The following is a 12850-nucleotide window of genomic DNA, read 5'->3' on the forward strand; positions in this document are numbered from 1 at the left end:
GGTATGCTTTTATGTCATATATGTCTCTTAATTCTCATACCCATTTTTACCTTCTAAAGCCCTTTGCTTCATCTCATTTTTATTCTCAGGTGAGGGTTCTTAATTTCTTCCCACCTGTACACTTTGTGATTCATGAGTGATTTAGGTACAGATTTCTATTTATTTTACCTATTTTTAAAATTTAAAAAATATGATGAGTATCCAATAAATTTCTCTCTTAATTATTTAATGTTGATTGTTACTAAACTCAAGCTTTCTCTCTTTTAATTCTTTTACTTAAAAAATGGTAAGTATTGTATTCTTAATTATTAATATTATATTATGATATATATTTTATTATATTAATATTAGCTAATATTTAAATTGCAATATAAAGTATATTAACATGAACATATTAATATATTCAGTAATTATTTTAAATTTATGGTATAGTGACTGTTGCAGTCAAGATTAAATGTGTTTTAAGTATGTTTTATAATGCATATAAATTAGAAACTTTTTTTGTATGAAGTTGTCTTAGTTGGCAGCAGTTATAAATTGTTGTCACTTGCCATATGGTTTCTGATTAAATCAGAAAGGGCTGTTAACATCGGATAATTTACTTTTCTATAGTTTAATGTGAAACTCATTATTAGGATGTGGAAATTAAAAGAATTGGCTACCAATAATGTCTAATAAACTCTCAAAAATAATGACTAATAAATTTTCAATATAGATATTTTTTATTTCTAGAGAAAAACGGAAATCTGAAGCTAAAGACAGAAAAGTTTTAGAAATTCTGCAAGTCAAGGATGCTAAAATACAAGAATTGGAACAGGTTGGTGTTATAACAGAAAATACTAAATTTATGATATTTGTTTCATATGGTAGGTCTTTACAAACATTTTAAGTTTTTTTGCAATAATGGTGACAAGAATATCAGGGTCATTATGTGGTTCTATTACTATAGTCAAGTTACTACTTTAGCCTGTTATTCTTCTTTGTGTTTTTGGGTTTTAGACTATGTTATTTACACATTAAAACTCTTAAGATGGTGTTTTAATTTTATAGTAATAACTATCTGTCACTCACTTTTTGTTGAAATTGCTTTTTATTTTTAACAATTATCATTTGCTTCTGAATCCTACAAATTTTTTAATGCTTTAATTTGTACAAAAGATTAACAATAACTAGGATGATTCTATTTGATGTTTTGAACTTGCACTTTCAAATTATACAATCCTATAATTATGGTTAATACAATTATATGTAACTGGATATTTAAAATTATAGGTAATTATATCTTCAGTATATTACCACCACAAAAATCTACATGGTCATTGATTCCTCCCAAGAATCATTTTGGAGGTAGTAACATCTTAAAAATAAAGGTGAAATAAATTTATTTTAAGGATTGTCTATATCATGATGTATTTAAATTCATTTTATACCCAATTGCCCATTATAGGAAAAATTATCTTTATTTTCTGGGTTAAATGAAAATTCTTTCTGTTAACTCTGCTTTTCCAAGTTCTGACTCTATTTTCCTTCCTACCCAATGAAACAGTCAGGATAATTTTCATCTAAGATTGGTTATAAACAGTGCTGCAGTGAACATTGGGGTACATGTGTCTCTTTCAATTCTGGTTTCCTTGGTGTGTATGCCCAGCAGTGGGATTGCTGGGTCATATGGCAGTTCTATTTGCAATTTTTTAAGGAATCTCCACACTGTTCTCCATAGTGGCTGTACTAGTTTGCATTCCCACCAACAGTGTAGGAGGGTTCCCTTTTCTCCACACCCTCTCCAGCATTTATTGTTTGCAGATTTTTGGATCGCAGCCATTCTGACTGGTGTGAAGTGGTACCTCATTGTGGTTTTGATTTGCATTTCTCTAATAATGAGTGATGTTGAGCATCTTTTCATGTGTTTGTTAGCCATCCGTATGTCTTCTTTGGAAAAATGTCTATATAGTTCTTTGGCCCATTTTTTGATTGGGTCGTTTATTTTTCTGGAATTGAGTTGCATAAGTTGCTTGTATATTTTTGAGATTAGTTGTTTGTCAGTTGTTTCATTTGCTATTATTTTCTCCCATTCAGAAGGCTGTCTTTTCACCTTGCTTATATTTTCCTTTGTTGTGCAGAAGCTTTTAATTTTAATTAGATCCCATTTGTTTATTTTTGCTTTTATTTCCAGAATTCTGGGAGGTGGATCATAGAGGGTCCTGCTGTGATTTATGTCTGAGAGTGTTTTGCCTATGTTCTCCTCTAGGAGTTTTATAGTTTCTGGTCTTACATTTAGATCTTTAATCCATTTTGAGTTTATTTTCGTGTGCAGTGTTAGAAAGTGATCTAGTTTCATTCTTTTACAAGTGGTTGACCAGTTTTCCCAGCACCACTTGTTAAAGAGATTGTCTTTACTCCATTGTATATTCTTGCCTCCTTTGTCAAAGATAAGGTGTCCATATGTGTGTGGATTTATCTCTGGGCTTTCTTTTTTGTTCCATTGATCTATGTTTCTGTCTTTGTGCCAGTACCATACTGTCTTGATGATTGTGGCTTTGTAGTAGAGCCTGAAGTCAGGCAAGTTGATTCCTCCAGTTCCATTCTTCTTTCTCAAGATTGCTTTGGCTATTCGAGGATGTTGAGATTTAAACCAACTTTTTCACTCTCCTCTTCACCTTCATCAAGAGGCTCTTTAGTTCTTTGCTTTCTGTTGTAAGGGTGATGTCATCTGCATATTTGAGGTTATTGATATTTCTCCTGACAATCTTGATTCCAGCTGTGCTTCATCCAGCCTCACATTTTGCATGATGTATTCTGCATATAGGTTAAATAAGTATGATGACAATATACAGCCTTGTCGTACTCCTTTCTCGATGTGGAACCAGTCTGTTGTTCCGTGTCCAGTTCTAACTGTTGCTTTTTGACCTGCATACAGATTTCTCAGGAGGCAGGTCAGGTGCTCTGGTATTCCCATCTCTTTAAGAATTTTCCACAGTGTATTGTGATCCACACAGTCAAAGCCTTTGGCATAGTCAGTAAAGCAGAAGTAGATGTTTTTCTGGTACTGTCTTGCTTTTTCAATGATCCAAAGGATGTTGGCCATTTGATCTCTGGTTCCTCTGCCTTTTCTAAATCCAGATTGAACATCTGGAAGTTCATGGTTCACATACTGTTGAAGCCTGGCTTGGAGAATTTTGAGCATTACTTCACTAGCATGTGAGATGAGTACAATTGTGCGGTAGTTAGAACATTCTTTGGCATTGCCCTTCTTTGGGATTGGAATGAAAAGTGACATTTTCCAGTCCTGTAGCCACTGCTAAGTTTTCCAAATTTGTTGGCATATTGAGTATAGCACTTTCACAGCATCACCTTTTAGGATTTGAAACAGCTCAACTGGAATTCCATCACCTCCACTGCTGTGTTCGTAGTGATGCTTCCTAGGCCCACATGACTTCGCATCCCAGGATGTTTGGCTCTAGGTGAATTATCACATCCTCGTTGTTATCTGGATCATGAAGATCTTTTTTGTATAGTTCTTCTGTGTATTCTTGCCACCTCTTCTCAATATCTTCTGTTCTGTTAGGTTCATACCGTTTCTGATGTGTTGACTTTCTTAAATAACAATATATTTTTCCTTTTTCTTTGCTAAATTCTTATCTTTTCTACTTCCTTTTCCTTGGATAGATATTATTTCATTATTTACATTTTGAGTAGAATGATTTACCTCATAAAATATTAAATGCCATGAAAGAAATTATTTATTTTTGGGGGGGCAGTTAATTTGTCATTTAGAGTCTTTAATTCCTCAGCCTAAAGCATGTATAGTTTTGAGCAATAGTGTGTTTATATCTTAAAAATGATTTATGGGTTATATTTTCAGTTCAGTTCAACAAATTGCTGTATTAAATGTGGATATTATCATGTGATGGTACTCTGGAAAATTTAGAATTAAAATTCCTGCCTTTAATAAAGGATTTCTAAGTCTCTGTGAGCATTTGGGTGGGGATAAAAGTGAAGTGCAAGTAACCATATGCTCCTACATTAAATTACAGGTTCTATGAGCATGGAGACCATTTATACCCAACATGTAATATTTACCATATTGCCTGATTTATAATAGATGTTCTTTAAATATTTTTGAATATGTGACTTACATTAAATGAAACTAATATAAGTGCCATGAGAGAATCACAAGCAGAATGCTATTAAGATTCAAAAGAAGGAGAGATTAAATTATGTGGCAAAGTCTTAAGATACTTAAACAATTTTAATAGGTAGAGATTTTAGGAGGATTTGCCCATGTCAAACACCAGGCAAAATTCAAGAAGGTAGGAGTGTAGCATATCTTTGGATGATACTGAAGTTTATAGTTTGTTTCATAGATAATATGTAGGAGTGTAGGCTGAGAAAAGACTAATGTTATATTGAACATGTATTAAAGAAAGGCCTTAATTGCTTGAATGAAAAAGTGTGGATTTTACTTAGAGGGCAAAGGAATTTATCTAGGAATTTCATTAACTTAAGTTAAATAAGCTGTAATCTGTGAAAATAAAACTAATATTCTAGTATAGAGTTAGAAAAAGGAAAGCAGAAAGTAGAATGATCTGTAAGGAGGTTATTTCATAGTCTAAGAGTAATGACATGAACCTGAACTATTAGTTTTGCATGAATTAAAGATATATAAATTAGAACTATAAGGACTTGACAGTAATTTGAAAGTGACTCTTAGGTTTTCAGTCTGGAGAATCCAGGCGAGCAGTGGCATTGCTATCAGGAAGAAGGTTATTATAAAGAGGTACAAGTTACTATGATGATAACTTTTGAGCTTCTTTTAGACAATTAAAATTTTAGCTATTGGTAGGAATACCATTTAGAGATTTTTAAGTAAACTATTAAAAGCATGAATTCAATCCTTGGGAAGGAGTTATCTCCTTGATATAAAAGTATTTAATGTTATAGTTAAGAAGACTTTAAACAGCATTCTGAGAACTAGATATTTGCTGATAGTATTAATGGATGAGAGGAAAAGCACATTTTAGTAAAAGAGATGAAAAAAATTGTTCAGAGAAGTAGAAAGAGAGAAGTATAATATTGTATCTCATGATGTGAAAAAGAATTTCAAAGCAAAAGGTGGTTAATGCTGTACAAAGTTACAAAAAAAAACAAAATATGAGGTTTCTGAAAAAATATTTAATTTAGCAATCATGAATTTTTTAGTGATTTTAGAAAGTAACACATAGAATGGTATGTGATATTTTAAGAAATCACTGAATTCTAACAAAATAATTAAACAAATTAGGAAATTTAACAGTGCAAAGAAGGATATTTTTGCATTTTAAAAAGTGTTAGCCAAAATATTTGAAAGTAATGGAGAAGAAAATTAAAATACACAATACAAGAAAACTTAATTGTGTTAACAGATCTGGTTGAAAGAGGAAGCCATGAGTTCCAGAAGATAGCCAGATTTAATACATTTATTCTAACCTTTTTGTTTTTTCAGGCATTCTGATTATATCTTAGTTTTTTCTTAACCTATTATCTTTCCTCTAGCATTCTTTCAATTAATTTGTTATATATTTGTTTATCCTTTAATATTGCATATTTAGATGACTCTATTGTTTGTACTACTTGGTGGATTTTGTGTTTTGACTCAATTATATATGTATTTACCTTTTTGCTTAAGATCTAATATACTTATTTGATCTTTATTCTCTGGTTAATCTTATGCTTTCTGTTTTAATATTTTTTTTATTTAGCATTTGCCAGTTGTTTTCACTTCATTTGTGTGTGTGTCTTTGTGTATGTGCATGCACTCTCATGCTGATAATTTGGAAGGTTTAGGAGAACTGCATCAGTTCTTTTAGTGATTATATTTATTATTTTGTATATAATATTTAACACTATAGTTTTTTAGATTGAAGTTTAGTTGATTTAAATGTTGTATTAGCTTCAGGTGTACAGCAAAGTGATTGTTATACACAGGTTTGTATGCATGTATGTATATGTACTCTTTTTCAGATTCTTTTCCTTTATAGGTTATTATAAGACATTGAATACAGTTTCCTGTGCTATCCTATAGGTCTTTATTGTTTATCTACTTCATATATAGAGGTGTATATCTGTTAATCCAAATCTCCTAATTTATCCCTCCCTCCATTTTCCCTTTAGTAACAATAAGTTTGTTTCCTATGTCTGTGAGTCAGTTTCTGTGCTGTAAATAAGTTCATTTTGTCATTTCTTTTGGTTCCTTCATATAAATATTATGTGATATTTTTCTGTCTTAATACTGTATACCTTTATTCTAGAATATTCTGAAAAATTTAGATAGTATCAGCTGCACACTTTAAAAAACTTGAGAAAATTAGTATATTTTTACTTATTGATCCTTTTTCCTGCATTTTAAAGTGAACTTACAGAGACTAATTGGAGGACTTAATTTCCTGTTATTAGCATTATTTGGTTATATTTTTTATACTGTCAAGATTTCCAGTGTTTATGGTTTATATCCATTTTCTCTATTACTTTCTAGTATAAATTCTATAGGAAAATGCCTTGTGGTATGTTAGTTTTTCTCTTGCTGTTTAGCAAATTAAAACCTTAAAAGAATACACATATTTATTAAGTTGCAAAGAATACACATATTTTTTAAGGTCTGTGGGTCAGCAGTCGGGCGTAGATTAGGTGCTTCCTCTGCTCCTTATTATATAAGATTGTAATTGAAATTTGATTACTTTATGTTTTCATCTGGAGATTTAATTTGGGAAGAATCTGCTTCCAGGCTTATTGAAGTTCAGAATCAAAGACCTTGCAGTTTAGGACTAAAGTTCTAAATAGGATCAAAGTCTTTGTTAGTCAGGGTTCCATAGAGAAACAGAACTAATTATGTGTCTGTAGATAGATAGTCAAAGACATGAGACAAAGACAGAGAAATTGATTTTAAGGCATTGTCTCATGTAGTTGTGGCTTCCCAGGTGGCTCGGTGGTAAAGAATCTGCCTTCCAAGGCAGAAGACAAGTGATGCAAGTTTAATCCCTGGGGTCAGGAAGAGTCCCTTGGAGTAGGAAATGGTAACCTGCTCTAGTATTCTTGCTTGGAAAATCCCATGGACAGAAGAGCCTGCCAGGCTGCAATCCATGGGATCACAAAGAGTTGGACATGACTGAGCAACTCAGCATGCATTGATGCATGTAGCTGTGGGTTGGCAAATCTGAATTCTGCACAGCAAACTGGAGACCCAGGGAAGAGTTGATACAGCATCTGAGTCCAAAAATATGCTGGTGGCAAAATTCCTTCTTTCTCAGATGAATAGTCCTCTTTCTTAAGGTCTTCAATTGACCAGATGAGACTTACTCACATTATGGAGGGGTTATCTCTTTTACTCAAGTCTACTGATTTAAATGTTAATCACATCTATGGCAAAAACACTTTCACAGCAATATCTAGATGGGTGTTTGCTTAAGAACTATATATCGTGGGTACAGTGTTTTAGCCAAGTTGACACAAAATTAACCAAATGAGTAAAATATACTGAGAGAAATAGGCCTAGGGTTTAGGCGATGTTTACTGTTCTTTGAGCACAGGCTCAACTTTGCTTTGGTGTCTTGAGAAACTTCTTAAATATCGTTTGAAACAACCAGTTCTTTCCGTTGCATTCCCTTGTTATTATACAGAAGCCTATTGATGTAGTTTGTGAGATGTCTCAGGGAGTGAAAGTACTCCGTAGTTTTATGTTTAGTTCTCAGTCTTTTTGTGATCTTGTGCCCCTAGGTCTGACCTTCATAAGTGTGTCTCAGTTTTTTTGTCCCCCTTTAGGAAAGATTGGAAGGCTTGAGGGTATTGGAGTTGGGTATTTAACTTCATTTGGGTTGGTTAGTCTCTGGTAAAATCCCAGCAGACCCTAGTAAAATAATTTTCTCTTGAGGGTAGGCCTTGTTAAGAATTATATACTTAGGTCCTATTTTTAAATGTCTATGTTCCCTCTCCTCCTGCAGAGAGCAGGAAGATATTTCTCTCTGATCCTCACTGTGACAACCTAATAGTGTTCTGTATGTAAAACTCATGAAAGTATAGGAACCCCTCTAGACCAGGCCCTCCAGGACATTTTTAACTCTCATGCATGTCCACACTTATCCTCCAATGATTCGTTAATTGCAGATTTGGGTTCCTACTCTTGGTACTGGTTTCTATGGAGTTTTCTTGCTTCAGGGATTTTGCTCTGGTACATTGTGATTCTCTGCATCTGCCTGTCTCTCTAGTTTGGGGAACAGCAATTTGCCCTATGACCTCAGTTCTCTGATGATTCTAAGAAGAGTTGCTGATTTTCAGTTTGTTCAACTTTTTTCATGTTGTATGAATAGGAGAGACAACCTCCAACTTACTGCATCCAGTGCTGGAAGCCAGAAGTTCCTTCATCATGTGTTTATTGTTCCATCAAGTAATGTTAAATAGTTCTTACTTTTCCAAACTTGTAGTCTATGGAATAGAGTAACAAGAATGCTTATTCCTTAACCACATATCTAGTCAAACTACTAGAAAGTTATACACACAATTTTTTAGCTAGTTGCTGAAAAACTTTCATAGAACAATCTAATTCTGTTATGTGCTTTATTGATAATAGTGTAGAAAAATGCCATGTAACTTCTTTTGGTAAGACTGTGCTTTAGCTTTGTCATTGCTAGTTATAAAGTAAATCTTGCAATAAATTTTCCTTCAAGTATTGCATTAGATAACTCGAGTCTGCTAATAACTTGCTGTATTTAATGAGATGATTTTAAAACATTGAATTTCCCTTTTTTCTTTCCTTCTAGGAAGCTCAGAAATAAGTTTCAGTTCTCAATTACATTTAATTCTCTCACCCCTTCCCTTTTATCCATTTACCTTTGTTTTAGTTGTACTGATATCATTATTTCTCTGTTTTTCATTAAACTCTTTATGTACATTTTTAAGTAGGTCATATAAGTAATATATTAACTATGCTCAAGTATTGTTTTATAGAGTTTTAGGTCTTTTGAACCACTGCCATCACACCCCACTTTTTTCCTAATTCATACCCACTATCATTCTCTTCTTACTGTATAGACTTCTTTTGACCATGATTTGAATTATTCATTTCATGGCTTATCCATAATAAATAATTTGTTCCAGCCATACTTTCTCTTGTCACCCTTTATGCTTTATGGTTCCTCTGAGTTCAATTTGCTATTTTAATATTAACTCAAGCCAGACCATTAAGAATGTACTTTATTCTATCCAGAAAAATTTGTTGAAAAGGTTTCATGAAGCTAAATTTAGGACTTGGAGGGTTATTAATGTTTAGTGAAATAAGTCAGAGAAAGATAAATACTGTACAGTGTCACTTATATGTGGAATCTGAACAATAAAACAAACTAGTGACTATAACAAAAAAGAAGCAGACTCACAAATATGGAAAACAAACTAGTAGTTACCAGTGGGGAGAGCAAAGTGGGAAGGGACAAGATAGGAGAAGGGGATTAAAAGGTACAAACTACTATGTATAAAGTAAACAAGCTATAAGGATATATTATATAGCAGAGGGAATATAGCATTTCAAATAACTATAAATGGAACATAATCTTTAAAATTGTGAAATCATGTTATATATCTAAAACTTATAGAATTTATTATAAATCAACTATAGTTCTCTAAAAAGGAAAAGAAAAACAATGAATTGTAACTGTATATACTTGTGCTAAGGCTTCCGTGGTAGTTCAGTTGGTAAAGAATCTGCTTACAATGCAGGAGACCTTGGTTCGCTTTCTGGGTTGGGAAGATCTGCTAGAGAAGGTATAGGCTACCTACTCTAGTATTCTTGGGCTTCCCTGGTGGCTTAGCTGTTTTAGAATTTGCATGCAATGTGGGAGACCTGGGTCTGATCCCTGTGTTGGGAATATCCCCTGGAGAGGGAACAGCTATCCACTCCTGTATTCTCGCCTGGAGAATTCCATGGACTGCATAGTCCATGGGGTTACAAAGAGTCGGACATGACTAAGTGACTGTCACTTCCATTACAAAAACTAGATCACTGAGGGTACATTTTATTAGGAAAATATTTTGAGTAAAATTTAACAGATCTTTGAGAGTTTATCAATTCTCTTCCATTGGGAATACATCTGTGTTTAACTCATTACTTTAATGATTGATGATATATAAAATCATTTATCAAACTAATTATCAAAATATGAACCTGGGTCTCCTGGCTCAGGCAGCTTCTTTACCATCTGAGCCACCAGAGAAGCCCTCAAAATATGATGGTTTTGGTCCACTAAGTTCCTACTGTATTATGTGTTTTTATTTAAAGATTAAGTCTATATATGTCCTGTAGATTACTAAATTCACTCAAATGCCAACTTTTCGATTATTAAATAACTTTCATGAGAGGACTTGTCATTGCTGTCATTTATGTTGTTTATTCAGAGAAGGAAATGGCAACCCACACCAGTACTCTCGCCTGGAAAATCCCATGAATGGAGGAGCCCGGTAGGCTACAGTCCATGGGGTCACGAAGAGTTGGACATGACCGAGCGACTTCACTTTCACTTTCCACTTTCATGCATTGGAGAAGGAAGTGGCAACACACTCTAGTATTTTTGCCTGGAGAATCCCAGGGACAGAGGAGCCTGGTGGGCTGCTGTCTATGGAGTTGCACAGAGGTGGACTTGACTGAAGCAACTTAGCAGCAGCAGCAGCAGCATATTCCTTATTCCTGTTAGGTTTAGCTCACATTAGTGGGCAAATTCTTCTAAACCTTAAATCATTTGGTCTAGTACCTCACCCTTCTAAAGTCTAAATAATCTCAAGGATAGATGAGGATGCTTAATTTTTGTTAACTCTCCTTTCAAAGGATAGGCCTGTAGATATTTCAGTGTCTTAGTGTTCATACAATTGAATTTATCAGTGTGAATCTCATTCATAAACATTTACTATAATTTAGTTTGGGAGATAGTATGAGTATATAGATAATTAGCAGCTTTAGGTAATATGTGCCAAATGAATAGTGTAGGTAATACAGAAACTTTGAAATAGCTGAAATTACTGTGATAGTTAGAAAGGCTTCATGGAGGAGGTGAAAATTGAACCTTGAAAGAGGCTGAGACTTAGATGAGAATAGAAAAATAGGTTATGAACTGTAGATGTTTGTGCATTTATTTTTATGCTGTTTGATTGATGTCAAACACATTTTGATATGCCCTAATAATCAAAATAGGCAATAAAAATTAAAACTATGTTGAGGTGCCATTTATACTTAATTTGTAAAACGTTACCAAGCCTGAATGTCTTATTGGTACAGATGTGGAGCTATGAGAACTCTAGAAGTTCAGTTGGGCTATGGACAAGTAATGTCACCTCTAAGTATAAATCAAGAACAACGTTTCATTAATATGATCCCTACACTGAGAAAACTACATTTTACTGCATAACCCAGTATCAGTTCAGTTCAGTTAAGTCGCTCAGTAGTGTCCAACTCTTTGCGACCCCATGAATCACAACATGCCAGGCCTCCCTGTCCATCACCAACTCCCAGAGTTCACCCAAACCCACGTCCATCGAATCAGTGATGCCATCCAGTCATCTCATCCTCTGTCATCCCCTTCTCCTCCTGCCCCGAATCTTTCCCAGCATTAGAGTCTTTTCCAATGAGTCAACTCTTCGCATGAGGTGGCCAAAGTATTGGCATTTCAGCTTTTTAGCATCAGTCCTTCCAATGAACACCCAGGACTGATCTTCAGAATGGACTGGTTGGATCTCTTTGCAGTCCAAGGGACTCTCAAGAGTCTTCTCCAACACCACCTTTCAAAAGCATTAATTCTTCGGCACTCAGCTTTCTTCACAGTCCAACTCTCACATCCATACATACTGGAAAAACCATAGCCTTCACTAGATGGATCTTTGTTGGCAAAGTAGTGTCTCTGCTTTTGAATATGCTATCTAGGTAGGTCATAACTTTCATTCCAAGGAGTAAGCATCTTTTAATTTCATGGCTGCAGTCACCATCTGCAGTGATTTTGGAGCCCCCCAAAATAAAGTCAGCCACTGTTTCCAATGTTTCCCCATCTATTTGCCATGAAGTGATGGGACCAGATGCCATGATCTTCGTTTTCTGAATGTTGAGCTTTAAGCCAACTTTTTCACTCTCCTGTTTCACTTTCGTCAAGAGGCTTTATAGTTCCTCTTCACTTTCTGCCATAAGGGTGGTGTCATCTGCATATCTCAGGTTATTGATATTTCTCCTGGCAATCTTGATTCTAGCCTGTGCTGCTTCCAGCCCAGCGTTTCTCATGATGTACTCTGTATATAAGTTAAAGAAGCAGGGTGACAGTGTACAGCCTTGACGTACTCCTTTTCCTATTTGGAACCAGTCTGTTGTTCCATGTCCAGTTCTAACTGTTGCTTCCTGACCTGCATATAGGTTTCTCAAGAGGCAGGTTAGGTGGTCTTGTATTCCCATCTCTTTCAGAATTTTCCACAGTTTATTGTGATCCACACAGTGAAAGGCTTTGGCATAGTCAATAAAGCAGAAATAGATATTTTTCTGGAACTCTCTTGCTTTTTTCGATGATTCAGCGAATGTTGGCAATTTGATCTCTGGTTCGTCTGCCTTTTCTAAAACCAGCTTGAACATCAGGAAATTCACGGTTCACGTATTGCTGAAGCCTGGCTTGGAGAATTTTGAGCATTATTTTACTAGCCTGTGAGATGAGTGCAGTTGTGCGGTAGTGTGAGCATTCTTTGGCATTGCCTTTCTTTGGGGTTGGAATGAAAACTGACCTTTTCCAGTCCTGTGGCCACAGCTGAGTTTTCCAAATCTGCTGGCATTTTGAGTGTAGCACTTTCACAGCATCATCTTTTC

At 34.6% G+C, this 12850-nt stretch overlaps 1 protein-coding gene across 2 annotated transcripts in view; it reads left to right on the forward strand.

Moving 5' to 3' along the window:
* Positions 1-12850, forward strand: part of CNTLN (centlein) — a 361476-nt gene that overhangs the window by 95450 nt on the left and 253176 nt on the right. For both annotated transcript variants that reach the window (XM_069576629.1, XM_069576630.1), the window contains exon 3: positions 733-817. In XM_069576629.1, the coding sequence (XP_069432730.1) occupies positions 733-817 (85 nt within the window). The remainder of the gene's footprint in view (positions 1-732; positions 818-12850) is intronic.

Source organism: Ovis canadensis, chromosome 2 (genome assembly GCF_042477335.2).
Source record: "Ovis canadensis isolate MfBH-ARS-UI-01 breed Bighorn chromosome 2, ARS-UI_OviCan_v2, whole genome shotgun sequence".
Classification (NCBI taxonomy): Eukaryota; Metazoa; Chordata; class Mammalia; order Artiodactyla; family Bovidae; genus Ovis; species Ovis canadensis.